Source organism: Capricornis sumatraensis, chromosome 3, assembly GCF_032405125.1.
Source record: "Capricornis sumatraensis isolate serow.1 chromosome 3, serow.2, whole genome shotgun sequence".
Taxonomy (NCBI): Eukaryota; Metazoa; Chordata; class Mammalia; order Artiodactyla; family Bovidae; genus Capricornis; species Capricornis sumatraensis.
The window spans coordinates 163,638,459-163,662,805 of record NC_091071.1 but is presented as its reverse complement, the minus strand read 5'-3'; the positions used below and the strand labels follow the sequence as shown (position 1 = coordinate 163,662,805).

The following is a 24,347-nucleotide window of genomic DNA, read 5'->3' as shown; positions in this document are numbered from 1 at the left end:
ACAACCTTCCAAAATTTATGAGATGCAGCAAAACAGTACTCAGAGGCAAATTTATAGCTCTATATATTAGATGTATTTAACGCCTAGATTAAAAAAGAAGAAAAATCTCAAACGAACAAGCTAACTTTTTACTTTAAGAAACCAGAAAATGAAGAGCAGAAGGGAAGACGTAAGGAAGATTAGAGCAGAGATAGAGAATAGAAAAACAAGAGAGAAGAAACAAAAGTTGTTTCTTGTAGAGATCAACAAAACTGACAAACCTTTAGCTAGACTGACTGTACAGTCAGCTTGGGCCACCATCATAAGTTACCACAGGCTGAGTGGCTTAACCAACAGAAATTCATTTCTCATAGTTCTGGAGGCTAAGAAGTCCAAGATGAAGGTGCAGGCCGGTTCACTTCTGATGAAGGCCCTCCTCTCGGCTTGCAGACAGCTGCTTTCTCTCTGTGTCCTCACATGGTGGTGAGAGAGAGACAGAGAAAGTGCTCTGAAGTACTTCTTTATCAGGACACTAATTCTACCAGATCAGGGTCCCACCCCTATGATTTCACTTGACCTTAATTACCTCCTTTCAGGCCCTATTGTCAAATAGGGCCACACTGAGGGTTTGGGCTTCAACAAATGAATTTGAGGAGACACAATTCAGTCCATAGCACTGACCAGGAAAAAGAGATCAGACTCAGATTAGTAAAGTCAGGAATGAGAGGTGGAATGCTACTGACTGACCTTACCGAAATTAGAAGGACCATTAGGAAACACTGTGAACAAGCATACACCAACAAATTGATGTCTTAGATGAAATGGAAAAATCCCTAGAAGGACACAAATTACAGAAACTGGCTCAAGAATAAATAAAAATATGAATAGACATGTACTAAGTAAAAAAGATCAAATTAGTAATAATAAAAACTTCCCACAGAGAAAAGCCCAGGTTCAGAATGCAGCATTGGTAAATTCTACCAAGCAGTAACATAAACTCTGCACAAACTCTTCTAAAAACAGAGGAGGAGGGAGCACTTTCCAACTCATATGTGAGGCCAGTATTACCCTGATATCAAAACTACACAAGGATAGCACAAGAGAAGTCAAACTATAGACTAAAATCTGTTATGAATATAGATACATAATTCCTCAACAAAATACCAGCAAATCAAATCCAGCACATATGAAAGGTGTTATAAATCCTGAAGAAGCAGGATTTATTTCAGAAGTAAACCAGTCAATGTCATATACCAGTCAACATAATGCAAGAAAACTCCCTCACATGGTCATCTTAACTGATGTAGAAAAGGCATTTGACAAAATTCAACACTTAAGTTGGAAAAGGGGGGAGCTTTATCAACCTGATGATGAGTATCTATGAAGAACCCATAGCTAGACTCATACTGAACAGTGAAAGACAGAAAACATTCCCCCTAAGATGAGAAAAAGGCAAAGGGTCCACTCTCACCACTTCTATTCAACACTGTACTAGAAATTTTAGAGAGGGCAATTAGGCAAGAAAAAGATATAAAAGACATTTAGACTAGAGAGAAGATGTGAGATTCTCTCTATTCACAGATGACATGGTGTTGTAAACAGAAGAGCCTAAGGAATTTATCAGAAAGCAAAACAAAAACCAAAACCTTTTAGAGCTAATGAATGAGTGCAGTGAGCATGCAGGGCACAGGGTCGAAATACTAAAATCAGTTGTGTTTCTATAAACTAGCAACGAACAGCCATAAAGTAAGATAAAATGCAAAAAAGATGAACAGATTTTAATTAACAGAATCAAAAAAGATGACTTGATATGGTTCTCGATTCCACATTGCAACTCACCTTTAATAAATGATCACTTGTCTAGTTCTAAAGTAGTATCAAAGAAAAGTATTTCTATACCAACCCTTTCAACTACATAAATGTATGAGGCTGGATTTTCTTCATATCCTTTGATCAAAACAACATATTGCCCCAGAGGTGGATTTGAGAACCTAATTATTCTCTTATCCAGACATTAAAGAGATTCGTAAAAATAAAATACAATGCTACTCTTCTTTTTTTTTTTTTTAAACTTTTTACTTCAAATTGTAGTATAGCCAATTAACAATGCTGTGATAGATTCAGGTTTCAGCAGAGTTTTATTTTGTTTTTTAAACTGTTACCTCCTGGCTGTGCCATGTATCATGTGGGACCTTAGTTCCCCAACTAGGGATCCAACCAGCACCCTCTACATTGGAGGCACGGAGTCTTAATTACTGAACAGCCACAGAATTTCCAAAATACACTGCTACCCTTCTTAACAGTTATTTGCTTTTGATAATAATTCTTTGCTACATTGACATGTAATGGGTTTATTATTGTCATTTTAAAATTAGTACATCTTATCAGTTTTAAGTTCTAATTTAGCAAACATCCACAGGCAAAATACACATAAAAGTTTTTTGCAATATTCAATGGTTTCAAGAATATAAAAATGTCCTAAGAGCGAAACTTTGAGAATAGTTACTTCAAACCTACATAAACATGTATTTTTCTCTTATATGTATAAAATAATTAATAATTAAATTTTAAATGAAAAGGGAACTATCTGGTAATCCAGGGGTTAGGACTCTGTGCCAATGCAGGGGTTGTGGGTTCAATCTCTGCTGAGGGAACTAAGATCCCATAAGCTGCATAAGCATAGCCAAAAGAAAAAAAAAAAAAAAACAGAAAAGAAAGAAAAAATAAATTATTAGAAGAAAATCTAGGAAACTACATATAAAATTTAGGGTTAATGGAAATCTTAATCAGGATAGAAAACCCAGAGGGTATCATATAAAAAGCTAAGATATTTAGCTTAAAAAATTTGGGGAAGGGGGGGCTTCCCTGGTGGTACAGTGGATAAGAATCCACCTGCCAATGCAGGGGACACAGGTTTGAAACCTGGCTGGGGAAGATTCCACAAGCCATGGAGCAACTAAGCCCATGAACCACAAGCACTGAAGCCCTCGCACCGAGGGCCTGTGCCCCGCAACAAGAGAAGCCTCGGCCACAAAACACTGCAACCAGGGAAAGCCTGCACGTAGCAATGAAGGCCCAGCACAACTAACAATAGTAAACTCAATCATTAAAAGGGTTTTTTTAAGATTTATGACAAAAGAAGTTATAAAAATATGTCAAAAGGTAAAAGATACATTTTTAAATATTTGCAACTAAGGTGAAGAAGGATCAATATCTATAATATACAGAGAATCCATATGGTCTGACCTGGAAAGACAAATGCAATTTTAAAAATAGAGAAAGGACAGAAATGGAAAAATACAGCATAGCAAATCCAAATATCCACTCTGATAAACATAAAGACACTCAAACTCACTACTCATGGGGATGCAAAATTAAAATAATGCAATAGCTAGCACCTTACTGGAGAAGGCAACGGCAATCCACTCCAGTACTCTTGCCTGGAAAATCCCATGGATGGAGGACCTGGTAGGCTGCAGTCCATGGGGTCGATAAGTCGGACACAACTGAGCGACTTCACATTCACTTTTCACCTTTCACTTTCATGCATTGGAGAAGGCAATGGCAACCCACTCCAGTGTTCTTGCCTGGAGAATCCCAGGGACAGGGGAGCCTGGTGGGCTGCCGTCTATGGGGTCTCACAGAGTTGGACACGACTGAAGCGACGCAGCAGCAGCAGCAGCAGCAGCACCTTACCACCATTATCCTTTAAGTGTTAGTCCCTCAGTTTCCAGCTTTTTGGGAGCCTGTGGACTGTAGTCTGCCAGGCTCCTCTGTTCATGGAGTTCTCCGGGCAAGAATACTGGAGTGAGTAGCCATTCCCTTCTCCAGGGGAATTTTCCCAACCCAGGGATTGAACCTGGGTCTCCTGCATTGCAGGCAGATTCTTTACCATCTAAGCCACTGGGGAAGCCACCATTAAATTAGCAAAAATACAAAGAAGAGAGTCATGACACCTACCACTGGAGGGAGATGGAAGGAAAGCCTCCTCTCCTGCTCTGCTAGCGAAATCTGAATTGTTACAGCCTTTCTAAAAAGCTTCCCTGGCAGCTCAGACAGTAAAGAGTCTGCAGTGCAGGAGACCCAGGTTTGATCCCTGGGTTGGGAAGATCCCCTGGAGAAGGAAATGGCAACCCACTCCAGTATTCTTGCCTGGAAAATCCCATGGATGGAGAAGCCTGGCATGCTACTGTCCATGGGGTTGCAAACAGTCGGACACGACTGAGTGACTTCACTTTCTTTCTTTCTAAAAAGCAATTTAGAAAAATGTATTGCAATTAAAACACACATATACTTCAACCCAGCAAAAAAACTCATGTAAATAAAAAAGGATATATTTACAAAGATGTTAACTGAGGTATTGTTTGAAGTAGCAAGTATTGGGAAGACTGCACGAGTTCACAGCATTAAAAAGCATCAGTTGTGGTGCTGGCTGGCTTAGAGGGATTTCCAAAAGATATCAACAAGGGGAAAAGGCGACCCTGAGGATGTGCGTGTTTGTATTTCTGTGTTATCTCAAAAACACACATGAACACGTGTACCTGTCTGTGTGCACTTTCTGTGTGTACCTTATAAGCAAAGTAGGGAAGCATATACACACACTAGGTGGTGAATATGGGTTTCGTGGGGGTGTCGACGTGGGCTGGGGAGAGGCAAGGACAGAGCTCACGCTGTCTCCCCTGGAAGATGGCTTTCCTATTTTCCTGACCACATCCTTCTCTTCAGCAACCCATTCCACCTGCCCTTCACCCTCGGCGAGGCAAAGCCCTGTCAAAACAGCCACTTTCCACTTTTCTCTGAGTACTTAGAATTTCTGTAACACTTCCTGGTTCTACCACATTCATGAACCTATGAGTGTTTATTTATTTTCTATTACTTGCTAACTGTTTATATATATAAATATATATGTGTGTGTATATATATATATCTCTCTCTCTCACAGGAGACAAAATCTTGTAGCGGTTAACAGCATGGACTGTCAAGTCAAACCACCTGGGTTGATTCCTGGCTCTATCACTTAACTCATTAGCTGTGTGAACAGGGCAAGTGACATATTTTCTCTGTTTCCTCAAATGTGAAATGGAAAAGTAACAGTACTTATAATGGGGTTGTTGTGAGGAGTAAATGAGTGAATAGTGCCAAGACAGGTACCTGGGCCACTGGTGAGGATACACAAGCTATTACCAGGGTCATTATTATCTCACCTATCTAGATTTTAGAATACACAGAAGAACTATACAACAAAGGTTTTAATGATTTGGATAACCATGATGTGGTCACTGACCTAGAGCCAGACATCCTGGAGTGTGATGTCAAGTGGGCCTTAGGAAGCATTGCTACAAACAAAGCTAGAAGAGGTGACAAAATTCCAGCTGAGCTATTTCAAATCCTAAAAGATGATGCTGTGAAAGTGCTGCACTCAATATGCCAGCAAATTTGGGAAACTCAGCAGTGGCCACAGGACTGGAAAAGGTGTTCATCCCAATCACAAAGAAAGGCAATGCCAAAGAATGTTCAAACTACCACACAATTGTGCTCATCTCACATGTTAGCAAGCTCATGCTCAAAATCCTTCAAGCCAGGCTTCAACAATACATGAACCAAGAACTTCCAGATGTTCAAGCTGGATTTAGAGAAGGCAGAAGAACCAGAGATCAAATTGTCAACATCCGTTGGATCATCGAAAAAGCAAGAGAGTTCCAGCAAAACATCTACATCTGCTTCATTCACTATGCTAAAGCCTTTGACTGTGTGGATCACAACAAACTGTGGAAGATTCTTAAAGAGATGGGAACACCAGACCCACTTGACCTGCCTCCTGAGAAACCTGTATACAGGTCAAGAAGCAATAGTCAGTACTGGATATGGAACAATGAACTGGTTCAAAATTGCGAAAGGAGTATGTCAAGGCTGTATATTGTCATCCTGCTTATTTAACTTCTATGCAGAGTACGTCATGCAAAATGCATGGCTGGATGACTCATAAGCTGGAATCAAGATTGCTGGGAGAAATATTAACCACCTCAGACATGTTGATGATACCATTTAGATGATACCACTCTAAAAACAGAAAGTGAAGAGGAACTCAAGAGCCTCTTGATGAGGGTGAAAGAGCAGAGTGAAAAAGCTGGCTTAAAACTCCACATTCAAAAAACTAAGATCATGGCATCCGGTCCCATCACTTCACGGCAAACAGATGAGGGAAAAGTGGAAACAGTAAGAGATTTTATTTTCTTGGGCTCCAAAATCACTGTGGATAGTGACTGGAGAAACAAAATTAAAAAACATTTGCTCCTTGGAAGAAAAGCTATGACAAACCTAGTGAAAGTGAAAATGTTAATCTCCCATCCAAGTACTAACCAGGCACTCGTGACTGCTCAGCTTTTGAGATCAGACTCGACTGGGCATGTTCAGGGCAGTATGTACGGCCATCACTCTGTTGTTTTCCACTTTTGGGGACCCTGTGGACTGTGGCCTGCCTGGCTCCTCTGTCCATGGAATTCTCCAGGCAAGAATACTGGAATCGGTAGCCATTCTCCTTACTCGAGGGGATCTTCCTACCCAGGGGTCAAACCTGCAACTCCTGTATTGCAGGCAGATTCTTTACTGTTTGAGCCCCCAGGGACTTAGACAGCATATTAAAAGGCAGAGACATTACTTTGCCCACAAAGGTCTGTATAGTCAAAGCTATGGTTTTTCCAGTAGTCATGTATGGATGTGAGAGTTGGACTATAAAGAAGGGCAAGTGCCGAAGAACGGATGCTTTTGACCTGTGGTGCTGGAGAAGACTCTTCAGAGTTCCTTGGACAGCAGGTAGATCCAACCAGGAAATCAGTCCTGAATATTGGAAGGACTAGATGCTGAAGCTGAAGCTCCAATACTTTGTCTACCTGCTGTGAAGAGCCAACTTACTGGAAAAGACCCTGGTACTGGGAAAGATTGAGGGCAGGAGGAAAAAGGGGTGACAGGGGATGAGATGGTTGGATGGCATCATCGACTCAATGGACATGAGTTTGAGCAAACTCTGGGAGATAGTGAAGGATAGGGAAGCCTGGTGTGCTGTAGTCCATGGGGTCACAAAGAGTCAGACACGACTGAGCACCTGAACAGCAACCATCTAGATTTCAAACTCTTGGAGGCATTTAAAACCATAGATCCCCTTTTAAATTTCTTTTGGATCTTTTCCCCATGATTTCCTAGAATAATGTTATTTTAAGGCCCTGAAATATTAATATTTGTGGTATATGTGTCTCTTTCAATTCTGGTTTCCTTGGGATAAATGCCCAGCAGTGGGATTGCTGGCTCATAAGGTAGTTCTATTCCCAGTTTTTTAAGGAATCACCATACTGTTCTCAAGAATGGCTGTACCAGTGTGCATTTCCACCAACAGTGTAAAAGGGTTCCCTTTTCTCCACATCCTCTCCAGCATTTATTGTTTGTAGACTTTTGATGATGGCCATTCTGACCAGTGTGAGGAGATACCTCATTGTGGTTTTGATTTGCATTTCTCTGATAATGAGTGATGTTGACCATCTTTTCATAGCCACAGTGGAGTATTACTCAGCTATGAAAAGGAACCCACTGGAGTCAGTTCTAGTGAAGCAAATGAACCTAGAGCCTGTTATACAAGGTGAAGTAATTCTTAAGGAGAAAGACAAACACTGTATATTAATGCATATATATTAACACATATATATGGAATTTAGAAAGACAGTACCGATGATCCTACATGCAGGGCAGCAAGGGAGACACAGATGTAGAAAACAGGCTTTTGAACTCAGCGGGAGAAGGCAGGGGTGGGATGATTTGAGAGAACAGCATTGAAACACATACATTACCATATGCAAAATAAATGACCAGTGCAAGTTCGATGCATGAAACAGGGCACCCAAAGCCAGTGCTCTGGGACAACCGGGAGGGATGAGGTGGGGTGGGGGGAGGTCAACATGGGGGGAACACACACACACCTGCAGCTGACTCATGATGATGTATGGCAAAACCATCACAATATTGCAGGTAATTATCCTCCGATTAAAATAAATAATTAAAAATGTTAATATCGGTGGGATAAAGAAGTTAATAGCTTTAAGACTTGAGATGCCTGTTGAGAAAGAAACTGCTGAGCACATGACCGTCACTTTCATGGCAACCAGCAAGTAAATGTTCATGGGTGATCTAACCTGGCCTTTTAATCTATTTTGTTAAGAGGGAACAATATTTACCTTAAAATCAATCTTCTGGATTAGCACAGAAAGGCCTTTCATCTCCACTTACAAAGCCAAGGAAGAGCTAGACACAAGGAACTCACCTCAAACTGTAAGAAAACCTGAGCCTTTTGTAGCGAGAATACTGGAATCAGGGCTCCTAATGGTTCATATGGGGCTGTCCTGGTGGCTCAGTGGTAAAGAACCTGCCTGCCAATGCAGGAGACCCGGGTTCAACCCCTGCGTCAGGAAGATCCCCTGGAGAAGGAAATGGCAAACCACTCCAGTATTCTTGCCTGGGAAATCCCATGGACAGAGGAGCCTGGCGGGCTATGGTCCATGGAGTCAAAAAAGAGTCCAACATGACTTAGCACCTAAACAACAACAAAGATTCACCCTTTGGGAACATATCATATATGTTTAACATAAAATAAATTGTATTAGATAATAACACATTTCTTTAAGCACCAGGTGAAATACATCAGAATCCTTAAACAGTAGTTGTCATCTGTCCAGTCTCTTGTCTGCACTACTCAAGCTTATCTAGTGATAAGTTTTTCTCCTCTGGAGCTTTAAATGGGCCAAGAAGAGTGTAGACAATTTTGAAAATAATGGAAACCCCTGTCCTTCTATGCCATCCTCTCTCCTCTCGCTCTCTTGTTCAACCTTTTCCTCTCAAATGAATCCTTCCCAATGGCATTTTAACATGCTTGGATATCTCCCAAATGAAAACACAACAAAAATGCCCTGTTCAACCACCATCCAACTCTCTTCCCCTGCTCACAGCCAACTCAGTGGAAAGAGCTGTATTATTACTTATTAGCTCCATTCTCTCACGTCCCACTTGCTCCACAACTATTCAGTTTGGCTTTTGCCCCATTAAGTCTTCACAAATGCTCAGCAACTGACCTCTGTCCATTAACTCCAGGTGCCTTTTTCACTCCTCACCTCACGTGGTGAGCCTGCTCATCTGGGCCTCTCTTCTTCTCTCATCCACTTCCTCATCCCTGGCCCTCACCCGGGAAGCTTCTAGTGTCAACAAAGAGGGTGTAACTTCCACACCTTTCTGCTATGTGTATATACACAGATATATAATTCATCAGGATGTGTGTTTATAAGTTTGCTTTTCTGAAGTTGACTCAGACTCATACGTTACTTTGCAATTTCCGTTTTCCACTTGACGTTACAGCCTAGACAGTCTGTACTTTACTCAAGTTAAAAAACTTTTTATGTTACATACTTTTTATGTAAATGTATATATATTCAGACATAACTAAATAAGTGCTAATACACCAGGGCAAGTAATTATATTTTTAGAAATTAGAAAAAAACAGATTATGCACGTGAGGATCCTTGAGAGTCTCCAGCGGGGCAGACTAGTGGCCAAAGTCACAAGGGCACAGATTTCAGCTCAGTGTCAGACAAGGCAGCCATGATTCGCCCCGGCCTTCAGACCCTCCTAGAGCCATTTCACCTTTAGAGGCCCTGGCAGCTAACTGAAAACAGTCTTCGTTATCTGTGTTTGGGGTTTAAATAATTTTGCCGTCTCCTTCAAAGTCATCACCTTGGGAAGTGACAGCCACATTGCAACAACAGTGTGACTTGCACAAATGCTTTTTGGAGATTTTTCTTTAGTCTAAGCACCCTTCACTTTCTCCCAACCACACACCCCAGTTAAAAAAATAACATCTGGCCGTGCAGGAAGCTGAGTAAAATATAGACATGCTCATTCCTTGTCAGGTTGTCCTGGCTAATCCTCCACGGCGAGAGTCAGGACCAAGGGGGAGGAAAAGCCCAGAATATGCTGACTTGAGCTCATCACAAAGAGTCAAGTTTTGGCCCCAAATGGAGACAGGTCCTTTCTTTACAATTTTCCAACTAAACCCTTTCAAGGATCTTCTGAAAATTCTAGTTATCACAACAAATATTTTCACACCCTATCTTCTTTTTTTTCTATTAAAAAAAAGAAAGTTTATTTATGTGGCTGCACCCGGTCTTAGTTGTGGCATGTGGGATCTAGTTCTCTGCCCAGGGATCAAACCTGGCGCCCCTGCATTGGGAGTGTGGAGTTTTGGCCACTGGACCATGAGGGAAGTCCCCATACACTATCTTCCTAAAATAAAAATCTGCACAGAATGGCAAAAAGTCCAGAAAGCTAAAAGATCTCTTTATTCTTTAATTTACAGTAGAGTATAACTGTAGTTCTATAGTTGTAGTCTATACCACTTTTTAATTATAGTTATAGCCTACTAAAACTATAACTTAGCTATCACCTACTCTAACTTCCATGGGGAAATTCCAAAAGTTGAAATTCCACCATTAACAGAATAGTCGAACCAAATGAAATTTCCCATGCAGTACAAAAACAAAAGAGTTAATGGTAATAAAACAAAACGACCCCAAAGAGATAACACGGGGGAAGAAAACAGATCTTTAAGGAAGCTTTATGTGGACAAAAAGTTACTGGAATGAAATAATTAAGATGTTAACTCAAAATATAAAATGGTGCTGAAGGGCCTGGCACACAGGTGGTGTCTTGTCACAGTGCTGACAAGCCCCAGTGAGTCCAGGAGCTGAGTTCTCTCTGGGGTTGGCAAACAGTGGCCTGTGGGCTAAGGTGTCTGTTGTTGTAAGGCCAGTAAACTAAGAATGGTTTTCACATTTAAAAATATTTGAAAAAAATATCAATGATGCAAAAATCATATGAAATTCAAACTTTAGGACACATTGGAAAAAGATTCATGGGAACACAACCGCGTTCATGATTTTTTTACTGCCCATGGCTACTTTGTGTTACAATGGTCCATCTGGGTGAATGAAACTGACTGTGTGGCCTGCAAAGCTAAAATATTCACAAGTTTCCTCTTTCTAGAAAAGGTCTGCTGATGCCTGTTCTAAACCAGATCTTACTGCGATCAACTCCGTGTGACCTGAGGCTGGCCTCCTGCCTTGTCTGGATGCACCTTTGAAAGGAAGGGGCCTGGAGAAGGTGCTGGCCCGGCCGCCAGAACTGCAGGGAGCAGGAGCACCCGCTGGCGCCACCTACAGCCCATTAGGAAAATGGCAGGCAGGAGGCTGGCTGCAGTGGGACACTCTCTCACAAGCCTGTCCCCATCTTTGGTGGAGCCGCCCTCTTAGGCTGAGGGCTCTTAAATGAACTCTCTCCCCCAACTAATGCCATCAATGAACAAAAACCTGGCCTCTACACACCTTTTAAACAGACAGCCCACAACTCCAAATAGTAATACATCTTCCAGCATTCACTTCAGGAATAAATGTGCCCCACAAAATAGAAGAAATGCAGATCACTTATTTCCACAGAGAACTTATTACCACATCTGGGTTTTTAGTTCCGAAGGAAAAATAATGAAAAAGCTCGTCATGTGAAAATCCATCTACAGCTCATGAGTCACCATTCTCACTCACACCACTTCACAAGGCACGCTCAGACCCCTGAACCTTCATGCTCTAAAAAACAGGTGAGCAGACCTCACCGCTGAGGAAACCCACAACTAAGGAATGCAAATGACTGGGCCAAGTGGTTTGTCTGCCGGCTCTGAACCAGTTCTCCCTGGGAGCCTCCAGGGCCAAGGTTCCCACCCTTGAGGGAGACAGGGCAGACTCTTGCCCCTTCAGAGCGAAAAACCTGGCTCAAGACCTGTCATCTTTCAACCTCCCACCAACCCCAGTGCCGTAGAGCGTGGCATCTCCATGTTGAATGCAGCGAACTCACCAAGGCTAGTCTCCAAACACGCCACCCTTGCGTCCTGCCACCCTGCCCGTCGTGTGGATGGGGTCTAACTTCTGCCCCCCGTGTGAGCTGGTCGTCCTGCGCCCGGAGCAGCAGTGATGTTCTGAGACTGCTAAGCCCACATGAGGGCTGGAAGCTTCCACTTTTTTCCCCTTGGAGCCCAGTCTCCAACCAATATGGAAGTCCAGGCTGGACAACTGAGGGATTAGAGGCCACATGGAGAGGGAATGTGGAGGACACGATGCCAGCTTGGACATGGAGAACGGCTACCAGACACCCCAAGAGAGACCACCCCGCTGAGCTCCAGCTGATCCACAGAGTCATGAGAAGTAACATAGCAGGGACTGAAATCTCCATTTCAAGGCTAAGAAAAGAGTTGGCCCAAGCTTTCTATGTGGTGTGAAGAGCCTCCAACTTACTTCATCATCTTCATCTTCATCATCATCAGATTCAAGAACACCATCCAGTAGCTCTTCTACAAAGGAAAAAAAGTCAATGAATAACTATAACCACACTTGGGAGCCTGGGTCAACAAAATCCTTCAACTACTGCTGCTGCCGCTAAGTCACTTCAGTCATGTCCGACTCTGTGCGACCCCATGGATGGCAGCCCATCAGGCTCCGCCATCCCTGGGATTCTCCAGGCAAGAACATTGGAGTGGGTTGCCATTTCCTTCTCCAGGGATGTGAAAATACCCTTCTGAGAGTTACTGTTGTTTTAGTCTCTCAGTCATGTCTGCCACTTTTGTGATCCCATGAACTGTAGCCCACCAGACTCCTCTGTCCATGGGATTTCCCAGGCAAGAATACTGGAGTGGGTAGGCATTTCCTACTCCAGGGGATCTTCCCGATCCTGGGATCAAACCCCAATCTCCTGTATCGCAGGTGGATTCTTTACCACTGAGCCACCTGGGAAGCCCCTATTGAGAGTTCAGTTCAGTTCAGTTCAGTCGCTCAGTCGTGTCTGACTCTTTGTGACCCCATGAATTGCAGCACGCCAGGCCTCCCTGTCCATCACTAACTCCCGGAGTTCACTCAAACTCATGTCCATTGAGTTGGTGATACCATCCAGCCATTTTATCCTCTGTCCTCCGCTTCTCCTCCTGCCCCCAATCCCTCCCAGCATCAGACTCTTTTCCAATGAGTCAACTCTTCACATGAGGTGGCCAAAGTCCTGGAGTTTCAGCTTTAGCATCATTCCTTCCAAAGAACACCCAGGACTGATCTCCTTTAGAATAGACTGGTTGGATCTCCTTGCAGTCCAAGGGACTCTCAAGAGTCTTCTCTAACACCACAGTTCAAAAGCATCAATTCTTCGGCACTCAGCTTTCTTGACAGTCCAACTCTCACATCCATACATGACTACTGGAAAAACCATAGCCTTGACTAGACAGACCTTTGTTGGCAAAGTAATGTCTCTGCTTTTGAATTTGCTATCTAGGTTGGTCATAACTTTCCTTCCAAGGAGTAAATGTCTTTTAATTTCATGGCTGCAATCACCATCTGCAGTGATTTTGGAGCCCCCCAAAATAAAGTCTTACACTGTTTCCACTGTTTCCCCATCTATTTCCCATGAGATGATGGGACCAGATGCCATGATCTTTGTTTTCTGAATGTTGAGCTTTAAGACAACTTTTTCACTCTCCTCTTTCAGTTGCATCAAGAGGCTCTTTAGTTTTTCATTTTCTGCCATAAGGGTGGTGTCATCTGCATATCTGAGGTTATTGATATTTCTCCCAGCAATCTTGATTCCAGCTTGTGCTTCTTCCAGCCCAGCGTTTCTCAAGATGTACTCTGCATAGAAGTTAAATAAGCAGGGTGACAATATACAGCCTTGATGTACTCCTTTTCCTATTTGGAACCAGTCTCTTGTTCCATGTCCAGTTCTAACTATTGCTTCCTGACCTGCATATAGGTTTCTCAAGAGGTAGGTCAGGTGGTCTGGTATTCCCATCTCTTTCAGAATTTTCCACAGTTTATTGTGATCCACAGTCAAAGGCTTTGGCATAGTCAATAAAGCAGAAATAGATGTTTTTCTGGAACTCTCTTGCTTTTTCCATGATCCAGTGGATGTTAGCAATTTGATCTCTGGTTCCTCTGCCTTTTCTAAAACCAGCTTGAACATTTGGAAGTTCACGGTTCACATATTGCTGAAGCCTGGCTTGGAGAATTTTGAGCATTACTTTACTAGCATGTGAGATGAGTGCAATTGTGCAGTAGTTGGAGCATTCTTTGGCATTGCCTTTCTTTGGGATTGGAATTAAAACTGACCTTTTCCAGTCCTGTGGCCACTGCTGAGTTTTCCAAATGCGCTGGCATATTGAGTGCAGCACTTTCACAGCATCATCTTTCAGGATTTGAAATAGCTCAACTGGAATTCCATCACCTCCCCTAGCTGTGTTCATAGTGATGCTGTCCAAGGCCCACTTGACTTCACATTCCCAGATGTCTGGCTCTAGGTGAGTGATCACACCATCGTGATTACCTGGGTCCTGAAGATCTTTTTTGTACAGTTCTTCTGTGTATTCTTGCCACCTTTTCTTAATATCTTCTGCTTCTGTTGGTCCATACCATTCCTGTCCTATCATGCTCATCTTTGCCTGAAATGTTCCCTTGGTATGTCAAGATCTCTAGTCTTTCCCATTCTGTTGTTTTCCTCTATTTCTTTGCATTGATTGCTGAGGAAGGCTTTCTTATCTCTTCTTGCTGTTCTTTGGAACTCTGCATTCAGATGCTTATATCTTTCCTTTTCTCCTTTGCTTTTCACCTCTCTTCTTTTCACAGCTATTTGTAAGGCCTCCCCAGACAGCCATTTTGCTTTTTTGCATTTCTTTTCCATGGGGATGGTCTTGATCCCTGTCTCCTGTACAATGTCAGGAACGTCAGTCTATAATTCATCAGGCACTCTATCAGATCTAGTTAAATCTATTTGTCATTTCCACTGTATAATCATAAGGGATTTCATTATGGCCATACCTGAATGGTCTAGTGGTTTTCCCTACTTTCTTCAGTTTAAGTCTGAATTTGGCAATAAGAAGTTCATGATCTGAGCCACAGTCAGCTCTGGGTCTTGTTTTTGTTGACTATATAGAGCTTCTCTATCTTTGGCTGCAAAGAATATAATCAGTCTGATTTCGGTGTTGACCATCTAGTGATGTCCATGTGTAGAGTCTTCTCTTGTGTTGTTGGAAGAGGGTGTTTGCTATGACCAGTGCGCTCTCTTGGCAAAACTCTATTAGCCTTTGCCCTGCTTCATTCCATATTCCAAGGCCAAACTTGCCTGTTACTCCAGGTGTTTCTTGACTTCTTACTTTTGCATTCCAGTCCCCTATGATGAAAAGGACATCTTTTTTTTGGGTATTAGTTCTAAAATGTCTTGTAGGTCTTCATAGAACCATTCAACTTCAGCTTCTTCAGTGTTACTGGCTGGGGCATAGACTTGGATGACTGTGATATTGAATGGTTTGCCTTGGAAACGAACAGAGATCATCCTGTCATTTTTGAGATTGCATCCAAGTACTGCATTTCGGACTCTTCTGTTGACCATGATGGCTACTCCATTTATTCTAGGGGATTCCTGCCCGCAGTCATAGATATAATGGTCATCTGAGTTAAATTCACCCATCCCAGTCCATTTTAGTTTGCTGACTCCTATAATGTCGACGTTCACTTTTGCCATCTCCTGTTTGACCACTTCCAATTTGCCTTGATTCATGGACCTGACATTCCAGGTTTCTATGCAATATTGCTCTTTACAGCATCAGACCTTGCTTCTATCACCAGTCACATCCGCAGCTGGGTATTGTTTTTGCTTTGGCTCCATCCCTTCATTCTTTCTGGAGTTATTTCTCCACTGATCTCCAGTAGCATATTGGGCATCTCCCGACCTGGGGAGTTCCTCTTTCATATCCTATCATTTTGCCTTTTCCTACTGTTCATGGGCTTCTCAAGGCAAGAACTGTTCCTGGTACCATTTCAGCATAGTTTGATATCATGCTAAGCAATTGTAAATATCTCTCTCTATTTTTGGCAAAACACATTAGTCGTGGCATGAGAAAAATTAAAGCCAACATATAATTTGAGAGTAATTCAGGAGAAAGAAAGTAGACTAGTATCAATATTATTGCTAAGTATTATTCTAGATGGTGTCACACATGCAATTTGACTTAATCTTCAGTAGAGTTTGTTGACTTTTATCCCTGTTTTATAGCATAGAGCAAACAGAGGCATGGAGCATAAAAGACACATTATGGTCACCTTCCCAGTAAGTGAGAGTTGAGATTCAATCTACATCTATTTGTAAATCCCACCATTTTCCACAGAGGGTAGGCTAGTGGTCATGGCAGGCTGAGCTCCTGAAGGCTCCCGTGGTTCACTGTTGTTGTTTATTGACTAAGTCATGTCCGACTCTTTGCAACCCCCTGGGCTGCAGCCCGCTATGCTCCTCTGTTCATGGGATTCTCCAGGCAAGAATACTGGAGGGGGTTGCCATTTTCTTCTCCAGGGGATCTTCCCAAACCAGGGATCGAACTTGCGTCACCTGTATTGCAGGTGGATTCTTTACGCTGAGCCACCAGGGAAGCCCTGCTATTAATTTCCCCTTGAGGATGAAGCCTGGACCGGATGAAAACTCTCTAGCTCTCCGTCCTCTAGGTTTCAGCACAATGCTTATAGATTCATTCTGACTTGATGCCTATGACACATATCCTAAGGTATTTGTGTGCGTGTTTCTGATCCTCCACCCAAATGTTCAATTATTTTTCTAATTTGGGTATAAAGCAGCAGACTCCTGGGTAATCCTCTCTGGGGTCCTTCCACTGTCTGATGGATACAGAACAGCTTCTGTGCTTGAGATGAAAAAGAACTACTGTAGGCCCTCTATTTAAACTGGAATTTCCAGAGCTGAGCGGTAGATCCCAAGTTTGTCCGGAATACACAAGGTTGTAAGGCTTTAGCTCCATCCACGATAACTTCCTGCCAAAGCACATCCCTTACAAAACAGTAGACTGACCCCTCCTCCTCACATTCATTAGCATGCTGGTCCAAGGGCTAGCTTTGTGTTAGAAAAAGAGGTGCTTCTTGGCCAGGGAGACAAGACACTGTGCTGGCCCGGGAGGGAGGTCTCAGTCAGTGACCGCAGAGCAGACAGGCCACAACTTCTCCAGCATTCCCCCACCTTCCCAAATTGTAGCCGACCCAGAGAATGTTAGGGAGCAACCTCGGCTCCCTTTTTTATTTATTATTTATTTTTATTATTTATATTTTTATAATATATGTATTATTTTATTTATAAAAAATCATTTTATGATTATTTTTTCAACATGCCTGCCTAGCAGAATGGAAATCAGGAATACAGCAACTACAGAAAATATAGTTCTGTTCGTTGCTCACCTGAACTTGGGATGAATCTAGCTTGCCATAAAATACAAAGGGGAGGAGGTTTGAATGGAAATGGGTCCCCCCACCTGAAGACAGCAGAGGTTTAACCTCACCAGCTGCTCTCCCAGCCACCTCCTGTTGCTGGGGAGCCCTCTAACCTCCTCCTGCGCCTCCTCACTTCTGTGTCCGTCCAAGGGAGGGAGGCACCACCTTGGCTGCATATGGGAATCGCCTAGGAGTTTTAAACACTATTTCTCTCCTGGGGCTCCCCCAGAGGTTCTGATTTAATTGCCATGGGGTGCTGCTGCCTTAGGGGTTTTCAGATCTCTCCAGGTGACTGCCTGGTTCAGCCTTGGCTGTGAACCCAGGAGAGCCACCTGTGGCGTCCTCTGGGGAAGGACTTTAGGCATCTCCCTTTTGCTTGGCCTTGGTCAAACTTGGCCCTGCGGCTGGAGCAGGGAACAGGTGATTCATTTCTTACCTCCACTCAAGTAAGAAACAGGATCTATACACTTGGATGTTCAGTGATGGGATGAGGGCGTGTAGAAAAGATGTAAGTGACAAACTTGGCCCAGGATGTAAGCAGCACCAGGTGCCTCTGGCAATGTGTACAAGTCAGGATCAAGGCATCAGGAAGCCACAGGAAGAGCTAAGAGATTCCCCACCACCTGGTCCCATCCAAGGCTTCCTTTCTTGCTTACGGGATTTGGTTGGGTGGTCGCAGTAATGAAAGAAAGGAAGAAACATCGTCCAGAGTTGTTGACTGGCAACATGGATTCTTCTGGAGTGGATGCACGTGGGAGGATGTGTTCACTTTCCACAGTGGTTCTGGAAAGACTGGCCTCTTTTTTTCACTATTTGACCCTTGGGCCCCATTTTATTATGGTTCATTGACCTGAGAACAGCTACCCTACTAAGCCAAGGGAAATACAGTAATTAGGAGGGGGAGGTACACATAAAGAGAACTTCCAGTTAGAGAAGAGTTTCTGCAATTGCTTCTGAATTGTGACAAGAGATTGTTGATCTTGGGACAATGTGGCCTTGACCACCTGGCTGAACTTTTGTTTGTTCACTTGGATCACGCCAGCTTCCTTAAGGCCTCTGGGATGAATTCTAAAATAGGACAAGTCCCTTGAAGAAAGCCTGTGTGTCTTCCTAGCACATGTGAAAGACTCAAAAGATAGATAATAGATTCGTGCATTAAACGGACCTGAATTGAGCTGCTTGATGATAAACTCGATCTGGCGAATCATTTCAGCATTGCCCTCTTTGATGAAGCAGCGAAGGATGTCTTCCATTCCCTGGAAGCATTGGAGAGAAGAAGAGTGAACATTTCAGTTTGGGAGAAAACTACTTTTTGATGGATTGTTCCACCTAATCAAAAAAAAAAAAAAAATCCGCCCCCCCCCCTATTTTTTTAAGGAGGAAAGGATATGCACAATAAAAAAATTCCTCTGTTTAGTTCATTTTTTTTGTTGTTTTTACAATTCACAATGAAATTATTTTATTTTTGCTTGACTAGCTGACCTAATTATAACACATTTACTTTTTAAAGAGCCACTGTACAATTTTACCGTGTAAGCACTCCTTTTAGTTTTGGCAATATGCTGTTTTGGGAGGTGGTTTCTTTCCTGTGTTTTCCCTATATTTATACACTGTCATCTGGATTTTAGGGCCAAAAATGGTCTTTGAAAAGTGAAACCATATGTTCAGAGAAGTAAATGAACAAATAGAACCTCTTTTTAAACAGCCATCATTCCTTTTCTATCAAAATAATTATAAAGTCATGACACTGTGCATTATTTACTCTAAGACAAAGCACTGACATCAGAATTTTCTATTTTGACTCACAGAATTCTCAGGAAATATAGAGTAAGATACTGAGTTACCCATAAGTACCTATTTCCCCTCCTTCCTTTTCCCTCGTGGGATGTGAATGTGTGTGTGTGTGTGTGCTCAATCGCTCAGTCATGTCCGACTCTTTGCTACCCCGTGGAATGTAGCCCGACTCCATGGACTGCAGCCCACCAGGCTCTGTCCATGGAATTTTCCAGGCAAGAATACTAGAATGGGTTGCCATTTCCTTCTCCAGGGTAATGTTTCCACCCCAGGGATCAAACCTGAGTCTCTTAGGTCGCCTGCATTGGCACTGGCAGGCAGGTTCTTTTACCGTTAGTGCTACCTGCGAAGCAACATGGATGTATGGCTGGAGCTAATGAGGCCTTCTTGCCCCACAAGGAGTAAGTGTATCTAATACTGAACCCAAAGCTGAGGAAACAGTCCAGAGGTGCTGGTTGAGACATGAATCAAGAGACATGTGAACTCTGATCAAGATGTGCCTGAAGCTTATGCCTGTACTTTTCAGTTATATGAGTCATAAGCTGCCTTTTCAGGTAGGCCAGTTTGTAATCAACAGCTCTAACAGGATCAAAGAAGAAGGGCCAAGTGTAGTTTTGAACACCGTGAGTTCCCATCACCTAAAGCAGAGCACTATCTCCTAGAAAGGTTCAATCTGGATCGTAATTCTAGTTTCTCAATAAAACAGCCGTGGGACCTTGATCAAATGACTTAACTCCTGCCAGCCTGTTTCCTCACCTATAAAGTAAGGATGGCAACTCAAGGCAACACGAGATTTTTAAAGGATGTATGTTGGTGTCGGTTATGTAAATGTATGTTTGTGTAAATGCACTGAAGGGAGGGGCTTTCCCAGTGGTCCAGTGGTTAAGAATCTGCCTTGCAATGCAGGGGATGGGGGTTCATCCCCTGGTTGGGAACTAAGATCCCACATGCCTCAGAGCAACTGAGCCCTCTAGCTGCAACTAGAGAGTCTGTGTGCTGCAAGGAAAGATTCCACATGAAGCAATGAAGATCCTGAGTGCTGTAACTATGGCCCAATGCAGCCAAATAAATAAATAAATTTTAAAATGCACTGAACTATATATGTCAGTTCAGTTCAGTTGCTCAGTCAGGCCTGTGTATTTCACTGTTCATAAATTACAATACCTAAAAAAAGAAAAGCATCTAATCCAATGATTGACACATAGGAGATGCTTAATAAAATGACTGAGACTGCACTTGCGGTGCCTGGTAGGGCTTTGTGGCTCAGAACAGAGAGCTGGTAAGTGAAGCAAGGGAACAAGCAGGGTTCCTGGTGGTCACAGGTGAAGAGGGTTACTATAGAGAATAACATCTAACTTGCGGGGGCAGAGACAGACCAGTCCACGGAACAGAAGGTGAAGGAGTGGCCTGGGAGGAAGAACTGGACAGTCAACAAAGGAAGAGAGTTTCACAGAGGGTGTGGTCAGCAGCGTCCAGGCTCCTGGGGAACCGGTCAGACACACCTGGGCTTGTCTACTGTCAGGAGGGCTGCATTTTATCTCTCTCTGCCTCCTAAACTGACCTCTTCCCCATACTCCATCCTGTCCCAAAGTAAGGGCCAGAGAAGGAAGAACATGGTCAAGTGCAAGCAGAGGGATAAACCCTAAAACACTAAAGGTTAGGATCACCACCAACCAGCTGACCACTGTCAATCTCTTACCTTTTTGCCAGTGGAGTGAGACAAATGATTCATTCAGGCTTTCCATTTTTTTTTTTTTTCAGCTAGAATTTACTCTTGCAAATGATTAACTGTTCATATATTGAAAGATCTTTTAATTCTCACTTGATCTCTTCTGTCTCTAGCTCAGTTGTTACTTGGGGGTTAAAAAAAATCACAAATTCCTTCTTCGTAATTAGGAAGATTATTGGGGGAAGATTTTTTAATAGAAAATTTCTCCATATGAAATTTCACTTCTTTTAAATATATATTTTTACGTGTGTAGGTGCATGCTAAGTTGCTTCAGTCCTGTCCAACTCTCTGCCTATGGACCACAGCCCGCCAGGCTCCTCTATCCAGGGGATTCTCCAGGCAAGAACACTGGAGCAGGTTGCCATGCCCTCCTCCAGGGGATCTTCCCGACCCAGGGATCAAACCTCGGTCTCTTACGTCTGCATTGGCAGGAGGGTTCTGAACCACTAGCACCACCTGGGAAGTCCATATATTTTTATACTTATTAGTAAATGTATATTTAAAAGAAGTGAAATTTATTTTATTAAAATAAGTGAAGTACATAAACCATATGTTTAATTTTTGACTAAGCTAAAATGTAAATTATAGGAATAATAAATCATAAAAATAATATTTTATCATGAAAGCAACATGTCATTTCAGATAATCCAGGCCAAATAAAAATGCCAAGGCAGACGTAAAGTGTAAGAGAGCAGGTATTTGTATATCAGCCAAATATGTGAAAACAAGAACATGAATGTGTGCAAAAAGCAGAGAAACCAGGGATGTGTGTTTCTGCCAGCTCGCCGAGATTAGAGACCATCATCATGACAGTCACACGGAAGACTGTGTTTGTATGCAGTACTGAAGGAAAGAAAAGGATGGGTCACATGCAGATTCCTCGTTAGGTAAAGGTTCGGGGGTGTGTCCCCAAACACTGGAGCCAAACCACCCAGACCAGCTAGCTGCTCACTGGCTATGCCACCGGGCAGGGGATTTAACCTCTAAACTTCGTTTCATCACAGCAAAATGGGCACAACCACAGGAACTGCTTTGGGGGCCTTTTGGGAATGAAACAGATAAAGCCCCTGTCAGGGCCTACAACACGCACCAAACACCATCCAGTCCAAGTAGTTTCTAACTCTCCTTTCACGCTCAGCAGGTCAGCTCTCTTCAGTGTTCTATTTTGTTCCGACCCAAACAGCCCACACTTACATCACTAGGGGTCTTCACGAGAAATTTCTCTTGGGAAAAATAAACAGAACTTCCCTGGTGGTCCAGTGGTTAAGGATACACAGATTCGACGCCTCCTCCGGGAAGATCCCATATGCCTCAGAGCAACTAAGTCTCGAGCCACAAGTACTGAGCCCTCGGGCTGCAAGTAGAGAGTAGCCCACAGCTAGAGAAAAGCCCACACAGCCACAAAGACTCAGCACAGCTAAAATAATTAACCAATTTAAAAAAGACACAAACATATGTGCCAGGTGTGCATGAATACTTTCTATTAGCATGGAAGGTATATAGGTTCTCTGCAGAAAACCGGTGAACTAAACACAGGAAGATCCCCTGGAGAAGGGAAAGGCTACCCACTCCAGTATTCTGGCCTGGAGAATTTCACGGGCCGTACAGGCCATGGGGTTGCAAAGAGTGGGACATGCCTGAGAGACTTTCGCTGTTTCACAAAGGAAAAGAATTAAAATTATCCACAAGCCCCTATACTCAAACATTAAAAAAAAACTGTGGACGTTTTGAGATATGCCCTCCTTTTATGGGCCCTGTTTACATAACTGACATCATATTGATAATATAAGACTGACTGTTGTTTTTCAACTAAACCCTATGACCGTTTGAATGTGTCAGTAAAATCTTTATAAACACAATTTTAATAACTATAATAATAATAATAGCTAATATTTTCCCAATATTTGCTATGTGCCAGGCACTGTTCTAAATATTTCACGTGTCAGCTCTTTTGATTCTCATAATGGTCTTATGAATTTGATACTAAAACAATATCCATTTTGCCACTGAGAGAGTAAGTCATAAGCCCAATGATACACCATGAGGCACTAGGGAGTCGCAGAGGCAACATTCAAACACGGCCCCAGGCTCGTCAGCTCCCGATTTACCCTCTGCCTCTGTTCTGACTTAAGCAGCCCCTCCTTAACCATGCCCGGCATTTAGTCGTCTCCTACTTTCCACTATGATCAGGAATGCAGTGATGGATATTTTGATATATGAATCTTTGTTTGTGTCCTTTGTTTGTGTCCTTGTGTCCTTGTCATCTCCTACTTTCCACTATGATCAGGAATGCAGTGATGGATATTTTGATATATGAATCTTTGTTTGTGTCCTTGTATGGACCTCCAGAAGTAGAATTCCTGGGCAAAGAATGTTAATATTTTTTAGGACCGTTACACATATTGCTAAATTGCTTTCTAAAAAAGGCTGTATAGTGACTTCCTTGGGGGTCCAGTGTTTGGGACTCTGCTCCCAAAGCAGGGGACCCAGGTTCAATCCCTGGTTGGAGAACTAGATCTCACATGCTGCAACTGAAGATCCCGCATCTGCAACTAAGACCTGGCGCAAACAAATAAATATTTAAAAGAAATACGTAAGTAAAAATGCCGTATCAGTTTATCCTGTCCGTTTTGAATTTTGAAAGTCCCCTTCATTATAGAGGCCACGGAATACAGCAAGCAGGCCTACCATCCGTAAGGGACAATTGCTACAGGTGGAGCTGATGAACACTTGTCACAGCTTTCCTACAATGTGTTAATTTCCCAGGGCGGCAGCCAGACTCTGAGCATTCCCAGGCTCCCCTGAGCGAGGGGCATCAGGCAGATGACCTGTTGGTCCTGCCAACAAACAGACGTGCTCGTGTGAGACTGATTCAGCAGAGGGCCATGTGAAGAATCAGGCACACGGGGACACACATCTTTGGGACAGTTGGCTGGGGTGGCATCTGGCCTCTGGGGACAGTAAGGCTGAGTTTCTGGCATGGCAGTCCGAGAATGGCCTGGGGCCAGGGTGCAAGGCACAGTGAGGGTATCTCTGGAGAAGCACCATGGGGGTGGGTGGGCATTCCTCCCAGCTTCGTGGCTTCTAAGCCCAGCTCCCTGGCTCTCCCGGAGACTCTGGGAGCCTTCACAACTGACTGAGCATCTGGTCTGCTCCAGCCCAGGGTGCCATGTCTGGCTGAGGTTTAGATCCCAAGGAGGAGGTCTGACGCCAACAACTCCCTGGGCGCAAGAAGGCCTTGGAGTTGGCATTAGGGTGGCCCTCTTGATCCCATCTGCTCTCCAGCTCCAGACCCTGAAGGGATCTTAAATTTCAAATAGGCCTCAGGGCACGCATTTATCTTTTTCTTTTTTTGGCATTAAGACCACCATAGTAGCATTTGGTACTAATATAATTTTTATGTATTCTTTGTCATTTCCCACAAGCACACAAATGTTTTACACAGTTGCAAAAACAGAGTTATTATA

General features: G+C 43.1%; 1 protein-coding gene across 1 annotated transcript in view; it reads right to left on the bottom strand.

Annotated features, from left to right (window-relative positions):
* Window positions 1–24,347, bottom strand: part of ARMC9 (armadillo repeat containing 9) — a 154,642-nt gene that overhangs the window by 50,736 nt on the left and 79,559 nt on the right. Inside the window, exons 18-19 of the mRNA XM_068968936.1 lie at window positions 18,523–18,613; window positions 12,354–12,409 (exon numbers count right to left, since the gene is read on the bottom strand). Of these exons, the coding sequence (XP_068825037.1) occupies window positions 12,354–12,409; window positions 18,523–18,613 (147 nt within the window). The remainder of the gene's footprint in view (window positions 1–12,353; window positions 12,410–18,522; window positions 18,614–24,347) is intronic.